Source organism: Thamnophis sirtalis, unplaced genomic scaffold (assembly GCF_051295495.1).
Source record: "Thamnophis sirtalis isolate CommonGarterSnake01/CBP01778 unplaced genomic scaffold, rThaSir2_p1.2 scaffold_3, whole genome shotgun sequence".
In the NCBI taxonomy this organism is placed as follows: Eukaryota; Metazoa; Chordata; class Lepidosauria; order Squamata; family Natricidae; genus Thamnophis; species Thamnophis sirtalis.
In genome coordinates, this window is record NW_028261383.1 from 150699807 (window position 1) to 150723678 (window position 23872).

At 39.8% G+C, this 23872-nt stretch overlaps 2 protein-coding genes across 2 annotated transcripts in view; one reads left to right on the forward strand and one right to left on the reverse strand.

The window, feature by feature from the left end:
• COQ10A (coenzyme Q10A) overlaps positions 1-13465 on the forward strand; it is a 34211-nt gene extending 20746 nt beyond the window's left edge. The window contains exon 5 of the mRNA XM_087710412.1: positions 12709-13465. Within this exon, the coding sequence (XP_087566538.1) occupies positions 12709-12745 (37 nt within the window). The 3' untranslated portion in view covers positions 12746-13465. The remainder of the gene's footprint in view (positions 1-12708) is intronic.
• The window catches only part of CS (citrate synthase), a 35793-nt gene continuing 13600 nt past the window's right edge, over positions 1680-23872 (reverse strand). The window contains exons 2-11 of the mRNA XM_014060703.2: positions 20263-20310; positions 18932-19039; positions 14477-14542; positions 14247-14378; positions 13888-14076; positions 8943-9142; positions 5699-5828; positions 5489-5590; positions 4010-4219; positions 1680-3130 (exon numbers count right to left, since the gene is read on the reverse strand). Coding sequence (XP_013916178.1) covers positions 2960-3130; positions 4010-4219; positions 5489-5590; positions 5699-5828; positions 8943-9142; positions 13888-14076; positions 14247-14378; positions 14477-14542; positions 18932-19039; positions 20263-20310 — 1356 coding nt within the window. The 3' untranslated portion in view covers positions 1680-2959. The remainder of the gene's footprint in view (positions 3131-4009; positions 4220-5488; positions 5591-5698; positions 5829-8942; positions 9143-13887; positions 14077-14246; positions 14379-14476; positions 14543-18931; positions 19040-20262; positions 20311-23872) is intronic.

Consider the following 23872-nt stretch of genomic DNA (forward strand, 5'->3'; position numbering starts at 1 on the left):
ACAAGCCTGCAGCCAAAAGTCTACAACCACTATGTTTTTTCTGAGTTTGCAAGAAACAATGAATCAATTTACTGTAGGTTGTGCATCAACATTTTAGTTTATGTTTGAATACCGCATGTGAACGCAGAATATTGAATAAAATGCAGAATATTGAATAAAACAAATGAGTGCTGTATAGCATAGCAAATTATTGTATGTACGATTTGTCACAGAAAACAATGTATGATCTTGTACCCAAAACTACTTTGATGTACTTTCTTAAACATGGGAATATTTGCTTCTGGAACGTAGAGCACTTATCTATGAGTCCCTGAAATATTATGGCAAATGACCAAATTTTGGCAATACAATATTTCAAAAACAAAGATAGGACCACATATAAATTTAGATGTGGGAAACCCTGGTTCCCATTCACATTTTTAACTCTCTCCAACCAGCACAGAATTGCAAGTCAATACTGCCATCTCAAAGGAATTAAGGTAAAACCAAATCTAACACTTTGCATTATCTTTTCAGTTTGGTGACAAGCAACTCTGCAAATATTCCGTTCAGGGAAATAAGAGCATCAGCCCAGACCTAATTTCATAAGGGTCAAGCAAGCACATACATGAATCCTTCTGATTGGCTGAATGAGCCAAATGAAAAAAGGGAAACCATTTGTGATTTAGCATTATATGATACACTATATTGCCAAAAGTATTCGCTCACCTGCCTTTACTCGCATATGAACTTATATTGGCTCCCAATAGATGTTCAGGTGTAATTCAAGTTTCTTGGTTATTGCCTTCAAAGCTTTAGATACCATAGAACCGAGCTACTTGCAGGACTATCTGCTCCCCTCAACCTCTGCCTGCCCCATGCATTCCCATATGGACAGTCCACATGCTCCAGATCTCTGCTGACTGATGTCTAATGGATGTTGGTACAAATTCTCTACCCAATACTCATATTAATACAGAACAGATAAATGAAAATCAGTCTGATAAAATCCAGACTAACTGTAATTAGCACAAAGAACAATGAAAAAAGTTATTAAGTTGGAGAAGTCACGTTATAACTGATATGCATCTGTAGGATAATAAAAATGAATGAAGCATGGAGTAGACTAAGGAAATATCTAGCCACATTATGGGCACTAATGCAGTGTCAGTGACTCAACAATGAATCCAAAGGGGGAATAAAATACTAACAGCAATTCAGTCGGGAAGACATAATCACAGGTTAAATACTGTTAAGTTCACATGTGAGTAAAGGCAGGTGAGCGAATACTTTTGGCAATACAGTGTAAGATCCTTGATTAGCAAACTTGCTTTCTGATCCAGTCTTCTTCAGAGAGTGAAAAAGATTTCAAGATGGAAGTACTGAGGAAATCAACAAGAAAGCATGATCAGTATTGCACATTTTCAGGATCTCACACATTACTGCATCCAAAGCAGATAGATATGAAACGATGAAAGGAAAAACTGCACAGGCCAGCCCTTCTCCCTATCCAGTCATTCTCAGAGCTGCCCCATCTATCCACTGTTATTCCATTTAGTGCCTCACTGCAGTATTGCAAAGAAATCATATATTCTGGTCAAAATGAAAAAAAAAAGGGGGGGGGGCAATGAGACCAATGGTAAAAAGCTCCAGAGGTAAAAACTACATGTTCTGCGGGGGAGGAAAAAAGGACATCACTGTAACTTGTTAATAAAAACATTTATTTTTCAGTTTATACAGAACCATCCAAAGTTTGCAACAGAAGCTGACACAGGCACTTACCCTGCATCTTCAGCTTAAGTGGAGGTTTTTTTTCTCTTGAGGTTATAGGACAAAGGATTTCCCACAAACACAGAAAAACAAACATTGGTAGGAGTGTATGAAGTCCTTTCAAGAGAGGAAAGGAGGCCTGGAGGCGGACTTTGTCTCAAATTGGTGGCAACTGATTTAATGCCACTTTGCAACATGTTCACAACTGCGATTATAGAAGCATTACCAATATTTTAGGCAACCTCCACTCCACTTTTTCAATTTCACCATTCTGACATGGAAGTTAATGGTGAGGGGGAAAGAAAATATCAGAAAGGTTTCCCACATAAGGCGCCACTTTGTTCCTGCCTACAGCTATTGCTATAGCTCTGATTTGGGAAACAAAGCACCAACCCACACAAAATCAGGATCTTTGAGGAGGAAATGTCCAACTCGGGAAGAGAGTGTGTGCCCAAAGGGAACCCAGAGAATCAGGTATTGTGGTAGTGGGAGGGGGGGAAGCAAACTGTCCCTCTTTGTTAGACAAAGAGGTAAGCAATATTTTTTCAGCACACTAATATGGTAGCTCAAGCCTCAGCTGTGCCAGCATCTTTATCCTTTTAAGAACATAAATCCATTGCTTCACACTATAACAGAATAAAAATAGCACAGAATGGGAAGAAGGCTGGACATCTTGAAGGAGAGGACCATCCCTCCCTCTCACCCACTGATAAAAAAGCAACACTCCAAGGAGGTTTAAAAAGGAGCACATTGTTCAAATGCAGAACACCCCATCCGTATGGAGAGATGGTTCAACACAGTGTGTGGTAATGACATGATTGTAGAAAGGGGCAGTGTGTCCTCTACTCCTGGTGGTACAATTTGGGGCAACGAAAATGAATCTTGAACTGGAAAGGAGCACTTTCTCTACTTTGGGCATCAGCTCAAGTTGGGAAGAGCTGCCTGTGGAGAAAGGGACATGGGAGGAAGGCCTTGCCCTTCAGAATCTAACTTTTGGTGACAATTAAGGTAATGTGTGGAGGGGGTTGGGAGTGGGTAATAAGAATCTAGCTTTTATCTGCATTTATTTCATAAATAACCTGGAAAAAAGTGATGGCCAATGCCTCTAAGGAAGGATCTTTTCAAGGCCCTTTGAACAAACACAAAAAAAAATTGCATTGTCTCTATCATTCCCTCAATAGTTCTAAAACCCCTGCCGATTCCCTTGCTTTTAACCAGACTTTGCACCCACAAGCACCATCAGCCCATCTGTGCTCATGGATTTTGGTCTCTCCAGTGGGAAGCCCAGGGCCCGACTCCAGATGAGTTGCGACAGAACGCCAAGGGCCCGAGACACACCAAACAGCACAGTGTAGTAGTTCATCTCCTTCATGCCATAGTACTGCAGAGAGGGCGGGAAAAGAGTAATGGTTAGAAGGCAGCCTAGCAATATTTCCACATAAAACCCAAGCAAAAGGGAAAGGTATATTTCGTATGTTTTTCCTCCTAATTAAATTAAGACTGGCTGGGATGTTGGTTCTGCTGCGCATCTTTCAGAGTCTCCTCATTCTTTTCATACCAAATGTCTGCTCAAAACAACATTATTTCCCACTAGCAAAATGTCTAATTCAAGTGAGCCTGCCTTTTGAAAGAATATGAAAGATGCAAACACATCCTCTACAGAGTGGATTTTGGCAACTGGGCAGAAAAGGATTTTGGTCATTTTAATTTCATTATAGTCTGATTTTATTGGGCAAGCTAGCACATCAATCTAAACATACGAAGAAGAAAATGACTTGCACATTTTCATGTTGCAAAAAAACCCTTTTATGAATTATTTCTGTGTCAGCATTTGGTGCAGTGGTTAAGGCACCAGGCATCAAATCAGGAGGCTATGGAGCTTCAAACTATTTATCTTCAAATGTTTGGAAATTAGCCATTAAGAAGGAAAAGAGCAATAAAATAGGTAGGGTAAGCTAAATGCTGAGACAGTCTGATAGCATACAAAAAATTTCCTTCAGCTATGGGTAAATTCACACTGGCTGAGGTTTCTGGATCAAATTTCCTTTGACTAATCAGTTAGTGCCCGAGAGGCTCCTCCACAAACTATTAGAATACAAGAATACCATTACACTTTCTACAATACATTCTCTGAAAATCATCCTTCATGACCACAATTTCATTCAGCACCATCATTCATTTTAGTTTGCATCTGAATACATGAATACAAGTCTTCCACCCCATCCTGCAAGAAAGAAAGATATTAGAACTAGCAACGCACCTGTAGCAGGACTCCACTATGTGCATCCACATTGGGCCAAGGATTTTTGGCCTTTCCCTGCTCCAGAAGCACATTAGGGACAATCTTGTATAACTGGGCTACTAGCCTGAAGAGAGGATCTTTGGGAAGATGCTTGAGAGCAAATTCTCTCTGGCAGGTGTAGCGGGGATCTGTCTTCCGCAGTACAGCATGTCCATAGCCAGGAACCACCTACAATATGAACATTGCTTAGAGTACAGAACAATGCAGGGAGGCCATGAACAACAGGTTCTTGTACTTCCTTTTCCAATGACTAATCACCAACAATCACAGCTCCCCAGAAGATAAGTACTACTAGCACAACTCTTTCTTTGCTTTAGAAAGGATAAACCTATCTTTCTGTGTAATCATACCTCAACTTTACATTGTATGACTGAGTATAAATATACTGCTCCAATCAACAGCGGGAGGAAGCAGCAGGTGAACATATTTCTAAATGAAATACCCAAATGCTGCCACCCATATTTTTTTAAAAATGCCTGTGGGGGTATTCTTAAATTTTGAGGATGCCAGAGTTAACATTTGCAGAAGTCTGTCTGTCCATCCATTGTCTGCCTGCCTGCCATGAAACACAGAGGTGAATCACTGAAATATCTATTGAAATGATAGATATTGACTAATTAAATCATAACAGTTTGCTTGGTGTAAACATAGCCATTATGGAGTTTTTCACAAACCATATTAAAACAAGCCATGATTTAGTGCAAAGTCTGAATCCAGCTATGCCTTAAATTAGGGGCCCTGATACTTCCACAATTTTGATTTCTTGTCCTAACAGCATATTTTAAAACACACCATAGAACACAATTTGTTAGGACATATGTATATCATAATCAAGGCCACAATATCTCTATCTTTTCTATTTCAGCTCTCCTTTCCTAATCGGTGTCTGGGAGAAAGATCTCATAGGATAAGCTGACCATGGCACCCAGTTATTTCTTTCCCACTGTCATTATCCCAAGCCTTTTTATCTGTCTACATGGGAAGCACAATAAAAGGGGAGTACACTCCCTTAAATTACAAAGGTGAATTATGCAAAATTTAGTGTTTCTAACGCATAACCCATGTCCTAGTGTTTTACCTTGGAAAATTAATGTTTTTCAGTTATGGGCTCCTAATTTGCTGGCTCAATCACTACCTTTTTGTGATATCCCTGTTGAATTTCCCTGAACAATTCAGCCAGGCAAAGAACTATCTTGTAGAGTAGAAGTTCAGATTATTTGTCTGTATTTATCATCTGCCTAGGAATGCTCCAATAATGTCTCAAGCAGAGAAGAGTTTTTCCCGTTCACAACTATTTAACCACTGCAAGAATTCTTTCACTAAAGAATTTCTTGTCCAACATCTAAATCAACCTCACTGGCAATTATTCTCTCAGACACTGGATTAAAGATAAATTTTCTTTGCACTTGCCTATTATGCAGAGATGTCAGCACTTACCCTGCCAGAGTTCAAAGTGTTCCAAATGAAGTCCCTCAGTTTTTCATCAGATACCTCCTCACCTAGTTCCTTCTGTAAGTTTGTCAACCACACCAGCACTTCCTGTATTAAAGTAGTGAGATTTGATCATAGTGTAAGAAAAAAAAAGCAGTAGTTCCTCAAAAGCTCTGCCCACAGTGCAAGATTGGCTTTTGAATCACATGTTCTTACCTGATTTGCGAGACCGTGAAGAGGCCCAGCCAGACCATTCATAGCTGCAGCAAAAGCTAGGTAGGGATCAGAGAGAGCACTGCCCACAAGATGACTAGTGTGAGCACTGACATTGCCACCCTCATGGTCACTGCAAAAGGAGAAGGTGGAGGGGGGGGAGATAGAGAGATCAGCATTGGGCAAGCCATCTTACAGCTGTATCTACAGAGGTGGAAAGAATTTCATATGCATTTGGCCAAGTATAATAAATTAAATATTCACCAAAATCTTCCCCCTGAAGAAGAATATTTGAGGTGGAGAACTGAAGCCTGCTTTTAGCCATTGTTCAATTCTCGGGGCAAAATTTCTTTTTTAATGAATTCAATTTTGGCAGCACCCAACTCCAGATTGACTTTTGTAAGCCTGGGTGGCACTTCAAAAAAGTAAGTGAGGCCAACATTAAAAAAAAAACATCCCTCAATCTAATTAAATTTAAATAACAAACGCTACATGGGCAAACTGTAAAATAGGAAAACTTAGAGGAAAATATTCCCCTCCAGGTTTTTTAAAATTGATTTTTGGAGGAGGAATAATTAAAAGAAAACTGTAATAAAATATTTTTCTTCAGAATAGTGAATGCAGAAAGGCAAGATGTCTATATACTGCTATTCTTTATTCCATTCAAATTTTTTCTATTACAGCTAGTCCTAGTGGTCCCTGTCAGGCCACCCTTTATAGCTTCTACCAACCTACCTTCCTGCAACCCCTGCTGGCCCACCCATGCTCCTTAGCATGCATCTCCAGCATTAACCCACCTCCCCATAGCTCTCATCCACTGACCTACTTGCCCAGGACTCTAGTTACATGAGGTCCTCATCTTAATGGCCCACCAGCCTCTGGGTTAAAACACCAATGAAGACAAATGGAACTGTCATTGCTAAGGGAGGCCACGCTTTACCACTACATTGGTTAGTGACAGAAATTTCAGCCCTAATTGCCATCTTACAACCAAGGTCCATCTGTATTTCATAATAGGAAATGTTTTATTGAAAATATCAGAACTTGACAGTACTTAGAGATCTAGCACAGCAGGAAAATTTTCCAAGGCAATTGCCAAATACTATCCTGTCTCCTGGAGGTGGCCATTACCATCTTCAGCCCTAAAAAAATTCAGTGTTTGATTTGCTTGGGGGCTTATCCAGTGCTAAATTTTGATCTGAATGTCAGTGGATCTGCTTTTGATGAGGCTTTCAAGAATAGAAGAAGCCCAGAGAAGTGCCAAAAGAAAATGTTTAAAACACTTTAAAGTGAATTCAATCAAACTATCAGACTAAATTTGAATTTTACAGCTACTAAATATACCCCATATAGTAAATGTATTAATAAACCAAAGTATACACATTATTTTATGTCCTTAAAAATAGTAAAGCAGATTAGCAAAGTGGATTTCAATAAAAGATGGTATAAAAAAAATGCACATTTTTGTTCCCTCCTTCCCCTCAAAAAGGGGTTTGGGAGGCTGATTTTCCCCCTCATGACTGTAAACTTCCTGGAATGTTTCTTTCTCATGTGCCACGTAGTCAGTAGGATTTAAATTCATCTCAGGGCTGTTTATTTTAAATCACACTAACAATCATTATTTGTGATAACCTTTGGAGGAATTTTGAATTTACATTTGGCATAAAGACTCTAGATTGTCCACCTTTATTCTAAATTATGTGAAGGCCTTTACAATATTAATGCCATTTAATATTTGACACTTCTTTGCAATCCTAGAGTACAGCAGACTTTAGTTTTTAAAAGCACCCTTACTGGCTGTCTGATAAAATTAACTAGGAATTATAGGAAAAACTATGGCATCTCACCTCCCCAAGAGCCACATTTGCAGAGAAATCCCATAAGCAGCTGCTTAAAAATTAGATGAATTGTGATGCAAAACTAGATGACCTGTACGCACATCTGATGTCAGGATTAGAATGCAAAATTAGCATTTGTACCATGGCACACTTCAAACTTTTTTTATCATGGTTGTTTGTACCAGACATATATGAATGTAACAATAATATTCAAACATTTGTATTGGGCAATTTTCTGCTGAAAAAAAATGTTCTTTGCCACTAGGTGGAGTTATTCATGAACATCAGCAGCTTTAGCAAGTTTATTTAGATGAATATTGTTGGCAGTCTAACCAACTGCAGCTTCCAGAAGTCCTTGCTAACCTAAGAGCTTTTAAAAAGTGAAACTATGCAGCGAACTGAACTCGGCAGCTTATGCTACAGTTGAAATCAGGCAGTTAAAATGTCATGCCTTTGGCTAACAATGTCCTCAAAGACACTGAAACACAGACCAGCTTCAAACATCACGCAATATCATAATGTGGATTATTTGATTTTGGCTTCCTCAGTTAATGTGGTTTATAAACCAAAATTTATGGCTAACTGCAATGAGTGAACCCAATCAACTATGGCTTACTTAAGTAACCATAACAAGAATATATGAACCCAGCATAGTTAGTCCTCACTTACTGACCACCATTGGGACTGGCAACTCCATCACTAAGTAATGTAGTTGTTAACCTCATGATTGACTTATGACAGTTCCATTGTAGTTCCACTATAGTTGTTAATAGTATCACAGCTGGTCATTAAGACCGGCATCAATTTGTGACTTCCTGCTGATTTGCACATTGACTTTACTTAGACTAATCCAACTTTTAAATGTGTGCCAGAGTGCCCACAGGAAAAAAATGACAATAAAGGTTATCTTCTTATCTTGTGAAGGTCACAAATAGCAATCGTGATTGTGAGATGCTGTGACTGTTGTAAATGTACTCTAGTTGCGAAGCACCTGCGTTGTGACCACTGTGACACTGCAAGAGCCACACAACTAAGGACCGTTTGTAAACCTACTTTTTAAGTGCCATCATAACTTTGGTAGCTGAATAAGTGAGGATTATCTGTATTACCATTCATTGCTTAAATCTGCTCAGATACTTCCAAATTTAGCCACACTGGAAGTAGCCACTGGAAGAATTTGGATTACTCCTGTTAACAGCTCGTGCAATTCCCAGAACTGCAACTATAGCCTCTCTGTGCAATTTTGGTTGGTTGATTTCAACCACTTTCCTGCAGCTTTTTTTTTTTTTTGACAATTTGTCAACCAGCTGCCACCCAAGCTCTATCTTTCTCCACTGCTCAATTCAGCCTGTGGCTGTAGAAGTAGATGTACCCAGAGAATCTAGGACTTTCACATAGGCATGGCTTACCTGTGAATGGTGAGGTAGAGCCGCATAAGTTCAATAAACTGGGGGTCACTGTAGCCCAGCATATTGGTGAAGTTGTATGACCAATCTAAGGCGGGATCAATGGCGCCGATGCTACTACCTTCACGGTAAAGATTGCGATAGATCTTTGCAGCAATACAAGGCAACTTGGCAATCAAGTCCATGGAGTCTTCATAGATAAACTACAAGACAAAACAAGAAGAGAAGAGGATCAGGAGGACTTGCTTACAAGGCTATTCTCCCAGCAGCAGGTGATCTGCTAAGCAGACACACACACACACACACACACACAGACACACCCGCAGAAGTTTCAGATAAGGTAAGTGCATATCTAGTTTTAAAAATGTTCTTCTTATAAGAATATATGCCTCTTGTAAGGCTTTAAAGATTGGTTCCCACCCCCAAAAAACTTTGGAAAAAGATTAAATGATTTGGTTTTGCCCCCCCAAAGCTTTGGAAAAAGACCTAGTTTTTCCCCGAAGCTTTAGAAAAAGATTAGATGATGGCACATTACCACAATTTAGTTCATGGTTTTAATGGTTTTTCATGTTTTACGTTTTAACTGGCTGCGTTCATGTTTTTATGTTTTTTAATCTATGATTGGGAGCTGCCCAGAGTTGGCTGTAAGGTGGACAGCTATATCAATGTTTTAAACAAACAAACAAATATATAATCAGATCTTCCCTGCTGGAATTGTAAGACCATTATAAGATTATCGTTAAGGGGCTGGAAGGCTTTTGTCTCTTACTTGCTTAAGCGCCTGAGTTTTCTAATAAACACTACTGCCAAGAGCCTTTGTAAAGACTAAAAAAGAAGCACTTATAGCAAAGGGTAGCAGTGAGTACCATTGCTACCCATCATCTCCAGGATTTGTTTTACATTCCCCATTTAGACTTTCGGTCCTTATTCCAACTCAGCATTAGTCAGTAGTCTGGCGGGATAAATGTGCCAATCCTCCTGGCCTTCTGCTGGTTGGCACAATCCATCTGCTCACTGCAAATTGAGGACACACCCAGAACTGAAAAACCACTTACTGTATTATCTGAACACTCCTCCCTCCCACCCTCTCTTCGTATTCCAGCTGTATGTTTTGCAACTGTAGCATCACACAAGTGCCAGGTTACTTCTTACAGCAGCTGCCCTGATAAGAGTTCACAACGCTGGCGCAACCAGGTCAAGCAGGACAGATAAATCTGTCCAAATCTGTTCAAAATCTGATCCTATGGGAAGGGCACACGGGAAGGACATTATGGCAACCATGAAGCCAAAGCATAATTAGATTGAGAAGCAAAATGAATGTTGCCATTCCTGTACTCCTGGGATCTATAACATTGGAAAAGGAAGGGTAACTGAGGGGCCTGGCATGAGGGAAAAAATAGTTTAAGGCAAGGGAAGACAAAAAACAGCAGACTGATAAAGGAGTATGAACAGTTCAGAGAAGCTTTATGAGACATGGGGACAGACAAGGAAGCAGCAGAACAGCAAAGGCAACTCATAGGTTGAATGGAAATCAGAGGATAAATGGGCAAGAGGGCATTATTTAAGAAATGAAAGAAAAGATAATCTAGGATCAGATTCCAGCTACCTTTCCTTTTCCAAGGTTGTTCTGACAGAGATTTATATAAAGAGCACTTTTGAAACAGTAACTCATCATCACTTCTATCATAATGCAGTCCGTAATGAATATGTGGTTTAAATATTTTGCAAGGACTCAATGTGGACAGGAGTTGAAGACATGGCAAAAAGGAATGCCATTCGAAGCATTTATACTAACAATCAAATTGCCAGTATTGGTTACCTAAAAAAAAAGCTCTGTCAAAAATATGGAGAATTCTGTAAAAGAACAAACTGAAAATGGTGTAGTCAGATGCTACTGCCAAATGAATGCTATGTATATAATCATATATCATAAAGGGTTGCTAAGATGAAAACAGGACGGGGAAGAAACAACTGGCTGTTTAGAATGAAAAGTGTTGTATTTTCTTAGTAACACAATGATCACTAAGTTTGTGCAATGCTTTAGATTCAGAGCAAAAAGATGCTGCAATAATGTACACATTATTGCAGGTAAAGGTTCCCCTCCCACATATGCGCTAGTCATTCCTGACTCTAGGGGGCGGTGCTCATCTCCATTTCAAAGCCAAAGAGCCAGCGCTGTCCAAAAACACAGAAGGCACATGGAACGCTGTTACTTTCTCACCAAAGGTGGTCCCTATTTTTTCTACTTGCATTTTTACATGCTTCAAACTGCTAGGTTGGCAGAAGCTGGGACAAGTAATGGGAACTCACTCTGTTATGCGGCACTAGGGATTCGAACTGCTGAACTGCTGATCTTTCTGATTGACAAGTTCAATATCTTATCCATTGAGCCAGCTATGTACACATAGTACCTGTTACCATCTCTTAAGACAAATCCGTCTTTCTGAGGATCATGCTTTAACTGCAGAAGGCACCCAGGCAATTCCAGGGAGACAGCTGCAGAAAGCTGCTATAGGAATAACCACATGTCTTTCGAGTATCTTTTTGCCTTCAAATTGGAAGGGTTTCACAGGGTCCAACAATCCATTTCCACTCCAGCTGCAGGAACAGGAAGTCATTTCAGGGCATGTTTCATCATAAGAGTTGGGGAATCTCTAATCAATGGAACTAATCCAGCATACCTAATTGGCCCATTCGCCCAGTGAGCATTTTAGAAACAGCCCTACCCAAACCTGCCCACATCTGATTACTTGATATATTTTTCCACATCATTATTTTCTCCACAATTGGAGAAGATGTGAAGTAGTGAAGTAATTTGGAGCCACGATGAGAAATAGTTAAAACAAGAGCCTGTCTCTGATGAGGAAGACTTCAGAGAGCTCAGCTTCCACTTGGCATTCCTGCAAGGATGGTGATATCATTTGTTGTCCCCCATAGGATGAGGTTAGGAGTACAGATAGTCCTCGACCTACGACCACAATTGAGCCCAACATCTTGTTGTTAAGTGAGACATCTGTTAAGTGATATTTTATGACCTTTCTTGCCACAGTTAACTGAATCACTGCAGGTATTAAATTAGTAACACGGTTGTTAAATGAATCTGGCTTCCCAATTGACTTTGCTTCTCAGAAAGTCGCAAAAGGAGAACACGTGACTCCAGGGACACTGCAACCATCATAAATATGAGTCAGTTGCCAAGCGTCTGAATTTTGATCACGTAACCAGGGAGAATGCTGCAAAGGTCATGAGTTTGAAAAACAGTCATCAGTCACTTTTTTCAGCGTTGTTGTGACTTCAAATAGTCACTGACTGAACCGTTGTAAGTTGAGGACTACCTGTACTGATTTCACATTCTGTAGGAGCTGCTTTTGTTTTTGCAGAGTGAATGCTCTGGGAAGGAAGTTCTTCACTGACCAAGCAGCTGCTGAATCAGGCTGCTCTGTCCTACATGCAGCTGTTTTCTATGAGCAGGAGGTGCAGGATTGTTTGATGCTCTCTCTCTCTCTCCCTCTTTCTCAAATACTTTGGCCACCTAATGAGAAGGAAGGACTCACTGGAGAAGAGCCTAATGCTGGGAGCGATTGAGGGCAAAGGAAGAAGGGGATGACAGAGAATGAGGTGGTGGGATGGAATCACTGAAGCAGTAGGCGTGAGCTTAAATGGACTCCAGAGGATGGTAGGAGACAGGAAGGCCTGGAGGAATGTTGTCCATGGGGTTTCAATGGGTTGGACACAACTTCGCAACTAACAACTCTCTCGTTCTCTATAGAAAACCGAAGAATGACAAGGCAGAGAAGGGAAACTGATTGCATCCTGAAAGTCCACAGGATCCCATTCTTCACCTCATTTCAAGACAAGACATCATCAATGACAAGAACAGATCCAAAGCTATCTTGGTTAGGAAACTATTCTCTTCTAACAAACTCCTCAGTTTCAAACCATATGCTGGAAAGATTACTGAGTGGGCAGCCAAAGCAAATTTAGCACCATCTCTCCCCACCCCCTGTCATTTGCAAATCAGACAGCAACACTTCATGGCAGATAAAGATCTATACAGCCAGACCAAAGTCTCCTTGCTTCAGTTCAGGAGGCAGGTGTGCACACACAGTGTAAGTCAGGCCAGAGCACATGTCATTACGCTCAAGGTCTCATATTACCCGGACAGCCACAGTCGGAGCCCAGAGACTGAGAACCAAGGTCATATGCTAAGCTGACTTTTGTCATTTACTGTGTGCTAACTGGACAATCCTAGGGAAATTATGTCTACTTGGTCACAAAAACCCTGAAATGACTGAGCAGTAACAGGAGGATCATCAGGAGAGAAAAGTTAATGATGGGGCTAATTGAATGGTTAAAACTCATTCAGAATTTAGTAAAGTTAACTGGCTAGATTTCTTTCCTTTGCAGTTGCTGGTTCAGAGGTAAGCTTGCATCCCTATCAAAATCTTGACAAGTTAAGCAGCAAATCAGTCCTAGAATCAAATTTGTATTTAGCAGCATTTAAATATATTGTACACAAAGTTCTCAAATGACAGGTGCAATAAAAAGATCACAGAAACAATCTTCAGATTTTTCTGTGAATAGTTGTACTTTTAGTTAGATATGCAGAGCACGATAAAGCTTTGACCAACAAAAACTACCCAAAAGGTTTACTCCACTTTCTAAATTTTAACAGGTATAGTCTTATATTTTCAGCCTTAAAAAAAAGAAGTTCGGTGAAAAGCAAGTGCACAGCCAAGACCATTCATGAACACATTTTGTATTTATACATACATGCATACAATTTCCAACATATAATTTTGGATTTTAATTCTAGATAACTCAATCAGATAGTGAAGAAAATCCCGACATGGTACAGGTACACACATTCATAACAGCGCCAAGCTTGAGGTCTCTTTTATGACCTCTCCTACCGATGCTTGTGGAAAGGTTGCTGCTTGTGGCTTACCTCCCAGTACTTGGTCCGGCTAATTCCCTCAGAGTAGGCGCGGGCAAAAGTGCTCTCGCTGTTGAGAGCTGTGACAGCAGCACTGAGTTGTGACATGGGATGAAGATTGGTGGGGAAGTTGTCAAGCATAGTCACTACATGGGAAGGCAGGGCTGCTCTCTTAGCCCACTCTCGAGACACCCAAGTCACCTGAGTAAAGGAAAACCACAATGTTACACATCTATAGCTAGGCTAGGAAGAAAAGTGCTATCCAACACCAGCCTTCTGTGGTCTTGGCTGTTCTCATTACAATAGAGCTCTTATTGTTTAAATGGGATGAACATGATAGTCTCCCAGAAATCTTTGCCATGTCTTATTACCTGTTCTTGAGAAGGAATCTCTCCTGTCACCAGTAACCAAAAGAGCCCTTCAGGAAGGGGCTCTGCACCTCCAGGGGCTTTGGGTAGCAGCTTCTGGCACTCAGGAATGCTGTAGCCACGGAAACGAATGCCCTAAAAACCAATCCCAGAAACAGGATAAGAAACCACATTTTAAATGGGATGCTAAGAGCTAATTACAAAAGTAATGTCACCAATTCTGCCCTCCTTACCTCATCAGGATCCAAGACAGAAGTCTCGTATATTAGTCCTTTCATACCTCTCATGCCACCATAGACCTGGAGGACAAAGAGAGTTACTTAAAACAAATAAAAAGTTTCTAAAAATTCCCTTTTTCCGTTCAGTCTGAGGTGATTTAAGTCACACGTGTAGTTAGCTTGTTGATATACTTTTGCATATATTTCACTTTTTATATATCATAGAAAAATTGGAAGAGAATTTACCAAGTTTCGTTACACATTTTCTATCACTTTTAGCAATCTGAAACACAACAGTGATAAGTTTTAATAGTGTCTCTTGCTCCCTATTTCTCTTAATTCTTCCCCTTTCTATCCTCTTTTTGTCTACAGCTTCAATCAGGTCAAATAGAACAGCACTTTTTAACAAACAATCAAGGCTAGCTTTCCAGCTGGCACTCAGAAAACCTACTATAGTTTTTCACATCCAGTGTGCCCTAGATTACACAGGACATCAATTTAAAAGCAACTAATGAGATGAATTGTAATTCAGAAAAAAACCGAGGCTGGGCGCAGCCTAGGAAATTAGAAATGAAGAAAATTGCTTTGGCAGCTCCACACTTGAGAAAGAACTGGGTTACAAATAAAATCAGGGACATTGGTGCATTGCTTAATCATGACTAGGCTTTTCCAGACAAGTTAAACTTTTACATCCATTACTGTGTATAATGCCAGAAATGAAATGTACTTAACCTATCCCAAAGGTTTCTATCAATAACTTTCTCAAGCTGGTACTTTCTGGATGTTTTCAACTACAACTTTCTTTAAGCCAAACTGTCATGAATGTGCTTGGAGTGAATAATAGGAGATATAACTCTCATTAACATGGGTTGGCTTGAGGAAAGCTGAACAAGAAAAACTAGAGTTTGAGGCAGTAATGTCAGCATTTATTTCTTTTATCTGTCAGTATTTCTGAACTTTTCTAATCACCAAGGACTCTGGGTAATGAGTGAAACAGATTCAAATTAAAACAACAAATATCAGGAAAATATGAAGCTATCCTGGCATCCCCCATTCGGCTTAAGCTAAAGGAGACTTACCATTTTCTTTTCAACAGCAAAGGGTGTAGGGGCTACATGTATTTATGGGGGCAGGGAATACAAAACCTTGCAATACCCAAAATGGGGGCAACTATCGAGATGGCCTCGTATCTTGTTCATACCTCATGCACCTTGGGGGACTTTTAGAAGACCTTCTGCACACGACTGTTCCAGATAGACAAATTCTGTTCTAGCAACCTGCTGCCTAATGTAATTGAGCCTGGGAGCGTCCTGGTAACCAGTATGTCAACTTTATTGAGATGTTACTGTAGAATTATGAGATTCTCCCACCGGCATTCTTGTCATTGTGTTTTGTTACTAGCTGCACTTCCGGGTCATTTCCAAAGGCAGCCCACATAGAACGTATTAAGAGTATTCCAACTGAGTAGCAATCAAAGTGTAAGATATCCTCCCCAGGGAATACCCTCCCCTGATCTAAGTAGGATTGTTAAGTGGTGCATAAATTGGGTGAAAGCTCCCCTAGCCACTGCTTCCACCTGCTGCTTAATCAGAAACCAGAAATCCAATTGGCTTCCCTAGTCAAAGACCACCTCCTTCCCAAGCATGAACCCCACCTCCACCCCCCGAGTAATCCTGGGCTCAATCTTGGCATTGTGCTCTAATGTTTATGGGCAACAGCAACTCCATCTTGAAGGAGCATCCCATTCAGTTCCTCCCATTCAATTCCTCACAGATTCCAATCATCGAATCAGGACTTCTATAGTATCTCTGGCATAATCTGAGATGATGACAGTATGGCTGGATGTCTTCAGCATACTAATGGCATCACAGCACCAGATGTCCTCTTCCAGCAATGTTATGAAGATGTTAAATAGCATAGAGGAAAGGCTTGAGGCTTGTGGGATATCATACCGGAGGACACAAGGGCTTGAGCATTTTCTCCCCTACCACCACTGACTAAAATTGTCCATTCAGAGGAAGGGAATCACCAAAATCGTGTCCTCAACTCTTATATATGGGCCAAACAAGATGTTTTTGATGGTGATACTGAATGCTGTGAAAAGATCTAATAGGATTAGATGAGAGGCACTCCACCCATCAAAGTCACAGCAAAGGTCATGTACTAGAATGACTAATACAATTTCTGTCCTCTGACTGGGCCTGAATCCTAACTGAAAATAATTCAGATACTGTAGTATGTTTTCTCTAGAGCCCTCTCCCCACATTTTCACTTTTTTATCTCTCTCCTTCCCATGGCAGTTTTGGGAAAGGAAGAGGAACACTACAAGAAGTAATTATTCCTCTTTGGCATGGGATTACAAGCTTTTGGAAGTTTGACAGCATGCCACCAAGGGGGCATGGGAGGAGAGGATAAGCATGCTAATTCAGAAAAAAAAATATAAAAGCCAAACAAATGTAGACTCAAAGTCATTTTCTTAAATATATTTTTCTTTTAACTTAAAAACATAATTTACTGTTTCATTTACTGAATCAGAAAAACACAAGCTGGTCAAGACAGAACTGGGAACTGAGCCCCAAATGTCAAATCTCACCCATCTCTCCATAAAGCACAACAAAGCACCCACCTCAGAAAAAGCTAAGAAAAGACATACACAAGCCAATCAATGATCAGTGATATATGAACAATTTTCAAGAAACAGAAACGAGACAAAATGCAAAACTAACAAACACTACCCTGTTTTTCATCATGGCTTCCTGTCTTCAGATCATTCCTCCTCTCTACCAGTATAATCCTACCAATTTATTTTTTCATTTTTTTATATGAAGAACTCATCAGTTTTATCTGGTGTCCACATGAACGCAGAAACTTACACAGACATTTACACTAAAGGCTGTTGCCCCTTCTCAACCTAAAGTGATTTTTGTAACGAGACAAGATGAGGAAAAAGCCTGTCTAGAGATGAGGAATAGTAAACTAGGTGCCTGCTAGCAAAATGCATCATGCAGAAAACATGCTCCCCCTTGACTGCCATGAGATTCAAATTTCGGCATAGAGTACCTAATGGGCTCCAGTTTGACAGGACCAAAACTGGGAACATTTTGGTTGCTTCAGACTTTGGTCAAAACAAAATTTGGAGATGTCTTACCAGATGATTAGAGAAAGGCTTTTGAACCTCATTCTCATGTTCCTCCTGCACCTAGCCTGGATGCTAGCCTGCCTGCTAATCTTCCCAGTGCCTTCTTTTTCCTATTTGCTTAGCCACTAATGCTGATGTCCTAAGTTTTTTCCTGATCCTCTGAGCTGCCTCTTCCTGGAACAAATGTGCTTTGGTCCAGACATAGATCATTAAAATTAGCTACTTTGTGCATAGAACAGTCTGTAAATCCCCCAAGGATTGCAACTTTATCTGAAGGCTCAGGCCTAGTAGATAAACAACCCTAAGATATGCAACCAAAATGAACGCACATGAGTCTATCCAACAAGGAGAAAATGCAATTTATTACATGAAATTGGAATTCATGGGCTAGGAAGTAACATTTGATTTGATATTTAGATGTTAAGAAGTACCAGCTATTACTGGTTGAATCTTGAGCTAAAACAGGAAATTAAAAGCAAAGCTAAAACAGTCACCACAACCAATATCTGTGATTTAAGGTGATACTAAGCTTCTAGTTTATTATCGGTATGACCTAGCTGTGAGCATACAGACATTTAGAACTGTAGATATATGGTGAAAAGTACACGTGAATAGAAGCTTTAAAAGACAGAGAGGTGACTAAGATTTCCAGGAATTGAAGATTGGGTAGTGGTAGTTACTTCCCTAATAAGCAGAAGCAGTATTATCAAAGTAGTGCATGTTTCAGAATAAATTAGGGAAGATATATTAAGCAATTGCTTTAATTTGTCAAATGTATGCAGGTTGCAGATTCTGAACTGCTTGATATAATTTTCTGTTCAGAATCGAATCTTTTGGGGGGGTTTCTCTGAAAAAAGAGGTGAACACATCTTTAATTAAAATCAATTCAGCAGAGCAGCAGCAGATTCCAAGTGAAGAATCTCAGTCTATTCTAGGACACATGAACAAGAATTGTTCCCATTCAAACATAAAGAAAATAGTTTCTACGTAACGCAGACCAATGAGAAACAAATACTAAGCAGTTCTCCAAGATCCCAGAGAGAGGTTAATTCTAGTCCTGATTCTTGCCAGCTTTTCACTCGAGACATGCAAGCTGAATCTGGAGCTCTTATGTAATCTACAGTTGGATCTGAATCTTCTTCCTTTTTTTCCCCACACACTCAAACATTTTCTGATTTTTTTTATCCAGACCTGATACTAATGTCTGGTACACAGAGTAGGTGTCTAGCAACGTACCATCATAACAATTTCATTTCCTGCAGAGTACAGAAGCCAGACTAATTGCACACTGATGTCTTCTCCACTCTTGCTTGTATAGCAATGCAACTTACCATATCTACAGTGATTTGTCCAATGACAGTACTGCCATGTTGTTGTCTGAAGCTTTTAAGTCTTGCTTGTTCTTTGGGTATCATATTTGCAAGAACATCTTTCAGATTCTGAAAATAAAATAATGTCTAATGTTATACATAACAAATCAACTATTGTCGATGGTAGAAAACCAACCTACAAAAATGGTACATGAGAGAAAAAGAAGTCAATGTTATGAAATAAAATGTTGCTCATATTTGTTTTATATTTATTTTACAGTAGTCCTGGGTACAATCTACACCAAGAGAAGTTTTGTCCTAATATCATGACCTCTGGTTCACCAGGTAGATTCCCCTTTGTTATTTCTATACTTTTTCCCCCTTCAGATCACATTTTCAAATTTTTCACATTTACAATTTTGTGTTATCGACTTGCCTGTGCTTTAATCTAGTGGTTTCATATTTTTGCTGATAAAAGCGATTACAAAAACCTTCATTAATTTTTTAAAAGATTTAGTGGTTTTGTACCATTTTCGCTCATCATCTTGTTTCACATGAGCACAAAACAATGAGATGAGATTGGAGACTATGTGTTTTTTTTTTTGTTTTTTTTAGCATTTTAGCATGTTCTATTCACACAGTTATAAGTAATCTGATCCTTTTTTCTTTTTCCATTGGTTTTCTTGCATGTAAATTAAAAAGGCATGGACTATCAATGGTATCATATGTTAAAACCATTGGTATATCATTTCAATGGAAATACAAAACTTTATAAACAAAACTACATTCTTGCCTAGCTATCAGAATGCTTCTGAACTCTTCCTAACTTAAAAATCAACTTGAAAAACTATCACCTCTTCCTTTTCCAGTAACTACAACGCTGTATTTATGGTTATACTATGAATTCTCATCATAAACATAAATAGTGAAATATGTTATGCTTTTGCAAACTATTCTATCTCCTGAAATTTATTGACAAATGTGACGAATTACTAAATTTGAAAAGAATATATACTGACACCAAGTATGTGTCTGGTGCCAATAATGCAGTCACCAACCTCTGTGGGCATGTGAGCCGTCTCCCCAGTTCAGTTCTCCCACGCATGTGCGGGTGCCTCCCGCAGTCTCTGCTGTATGTGCGGGGGGCGGGAAGGTGTGTGGGTGGTGGCCGTGTGTGCATTGCATGTTGGCAGTTTGGGCACAGACACTTGTATTTGCACACTTTGGGCACTCGGTCCGGAAGAGGTTAGCCATCACTGACCTAGAGTGATCTTGGGTATAGTCAAGACTCAAATAGTCAACCAACAGGTTTTGTACATCAACAAGAAGTGGGGAAAAAAAGCACAACTTACACTAGAAGCACTTGCATGTCTGGCAGCAAAAATGATACATGATGAATTCTGTAAAGAGAAAGAAGTAGCATATTAAACATTAATTCTACAATAATAATCCTCCATGCTCTATAATGCACCTTTAGCACACTTTGTCCCATGTAACTCCAGTTACCGTTTACTGCTACATGAAGAAATGTACAGTACTGACTCAATAATTTAAGATGGGCCAGTGGCTACCATACTCAAGCACCCAAATTCATTTCAGTTTGGAACCTCTTGAGCATCTTTCATGATTTAAATTCTTACCACTCAAGTCTTCTGTTTTTAATATACCTATTAGCATTCCCATTAGTTGTTAATCCCAAATATGCATTTGGTTTACTACAGATTTCTGTTAATATGTTTAGTCAGTATCTAGAAATCCAAAGGAAGGGCATGAGGAAAGAATGAGATTAGCAGCTGGCCTCCCCTTTAAGCTGTAGTGGCACTGGCACCATTAACACAACCTCAGTATTAGGGAAACAACTTCGGTATTAGGGAAGCTAGCAACTGTACTGTACTACAACAGTTTTCTCATTCTGGCTTTAGCCCCAGCACCCGACTTACTTCCAGGAAGTCAATAAAGTTAGAGGAGGCTCAACCTGGATAACACTTGGATTGTTTGTTTTTTTTCCTCTTTAAACTTGTTTCTAGAAACAACACACAATGCTGCACCTCTGTTTAGCAGTTGTAACGCAACCTCATCTTCATATTCATCTTAATGCCACACCTGGGGCATGAACAAGTTTCCTACAATCTTAATCACAAAACAGGCTAAAACTAAATGTTGGGAAAACTTAACTTTCAAAAGATGGCTAATATTCATTAATAGGTATTATCTTCTCATCATCAGCCCATGTTCTCTATTTTGCACCAACTTACTCATATGGTCCTTTTATATGTTTTGGAATTCTACAAACCACATCCAGTATAAATAGAAGAGACTATATTAGCTCAGGATTGAACTGTGGAGTCCTGATGCTGTCTGAGCTTGATACAGAGTGACTCCCACTCCCTTCTAGCACTGAATGCATTACTTTGTTAGGTAGTGAAACATCTGCAAGCAAACAATCAAACTCAGAAAGATCCAAGGACTCCACATCTCATCTAGTATGGTCAATGGTCAGACTTCCTATGAATTATAATCCAAATATCTAGAGAACGGAAATATTTGGACAATTGTTTTTATAGTATTTTTGTAAACTGTCTGGAGCTGTTAGGGGGTAGGTAGTAATATGTTTGATGAAATCAACAAATCTGAGTGCCTGGTTCATACCACACCCTGAATCAAACCAAAGAATGCACATACTGCTTTAAGGCAATGAAAAACAGTTTAAAAAAACAGAATCAATCCACTTATGGAGTTACAGAATACCTTTTGCCTGCAGGAAAATATAGCTTGGTAGGACCATCTGTCCTACCTACTAAGCTTATGCCATCAAGTTGGAGACTTGTTAAAACTGATTGCTTCTTAAGTAGATCTGATTTTATCTAATCACAGCACAGAAATAAGCCACAGTGACAGTGAAAGGGCTCTGCTGATGATTTAATGAAAGATACTGAACGTATGAAGTTGCTGCCCCCACAACACAACTAGTCTGCCTTGTCTGCCAGCAACTTTCAAGGTTTCAAGACTGCAGTATTTGCCAGCCTTTCCTACAGAGATTGAACTTTCTGCATGGAAAAATGTGTGCTATAAAAACTGAGCTACACCTCTTAACAACAAGAGTATTTTGCATATAATTCTTCAGATTGATACTCTTGTCTAGACCCAAGGCACCAATAAATTATGTGAGTTACATCCCACTACATCGAATCAAACCTCTGCAAAACCTTTGCCAAGATAAAGCTACTTTGCCCCCATTAAGTAGTAATAGTAATCAGTGCTTTCTAGAACTCAGCCGAATTATAAAATGCTCGTTTCTTAATCAGTAATTTCACAAACATTGCTGACAATTTCTTGCCTACTTCCAGCTGACTTTCAGCTTCCTTGCAGAAACTTCTCAGCATCCTTGAACTGGTGTTTGTTAATGTCTCTCTTTATCTGCTTACCTCTTCAACAGCTTTCCTTCTAATGCCCTCTGAGGAGCACATAGATGGAGGCTTTCGTTCTTGGGCAGCCCACGTAGCAAGTGAGCAATCTGGCTTGACACGTACATTGCTCTGACTGGCAAAAAATGTCCCACTACAGACACTGCTATGAGCTGAGCCCATTAAAAATATTGGGGCATCATCAAACTCTTTCAGAAAATGTTATTGCTGTTTCCACAAAGCCATTCCACTAAATAAAAAGCAGAGAAAGCTGGCTGTAGCCAGAAATAGTGACTTTCAATTTTAAGACTATTAAATATTCAATTATACTGCCAAAACTGGAAGTTCAACATTAAAAAAACAGCAGCGTACTGTAGCTTAGCTTTAGCTTGTACCAGAAAGCTGTTTTACTCCTAGATCAGATCAGAAAGAGGAAGAAAAAAATCTCAGACACTGCTCAAACGAATGAAGGAGGCTTAAGGACAAGTGGTACGGCTCCTAGAGCTGTATCTAAGCAACTTTTACTTCTTCTTTACTCTGGACTTAAGAGAACTATTCTGGGGCATCTCCCCAAGGAAGGTTGTAGAAAAACAATATTAATTGGATGATACACAAAGTATGGTTATTTCAAATCACTTTTTGGCCAAGTGATTGAATTTCCTACCGATATTTGAATCATGTCTATACAGATAGTCCTCGACAAGTGCAATTTTACCTAATCCCAACACTTGGCAATCCTGACGCTCTCTGAGCTGCACTGATTGCCAGTTTGCTTTTGGGTACAATTCAAGGTGCCGATTATCACTTCTAAAGCTCTGCATGGCATGGGTCCATGTTACTTGAGGAAGAATTTTATCCCACTGAGACTGGTCCACCCCATCCGTGCCAACAAGAGGGGGCATACTGCAGATCCCATCATTCAAAGAATTTCGGCTGCGGGGATCCAGGAGGAGAGCCATGATTTCTGCATTTTGGAACATCTCCCCCCCTCCCCCCCCAGATGAGATCAGTTCCCTCATTTCTGATCTTTCACAAGAGCCTTAAGACCTGGCTCAGCCAGATGGCTTCGAGCCCCAAATGGGAAGCAGCATCATACTTAGAGTGGTTGATGGATTCAGAAAACCCCCACCCCCTGTGTAGTTCCTCCTTCCCCATCTTATGACCACAATTTTACCTTGATAGTATTGCCACTTATTGGGTTAGAAATATTTGTTGTTGTTAAATTTTAAGGTTTTTATGCTATAAGCTGCCTAGCATCTCTTCAAAATGAGATGGGCGTAGAGATGGGAAGGCCTGGGGGAAAAAACTGGAAAAAGCCATTTGGGGAAAAAAGGGGGGGGAGCTGGTCCCCCCCAATTTTTTTTCCATGCCTCCCCATCTCTACCAAACGTGGTAAATAAATTTAATAACTAAATAAAGAAAATCCCAATCCTATTGCTGTTGATAACCAAATTCCACCGGTCGATAGCCAAGGACCCTTCTCAATCTAAGCCATTCCTAGCTAGGTCCTTCCTAGTCCTAAACCAAAGAGATTATCTATACCTCCCCATCTCTGCCC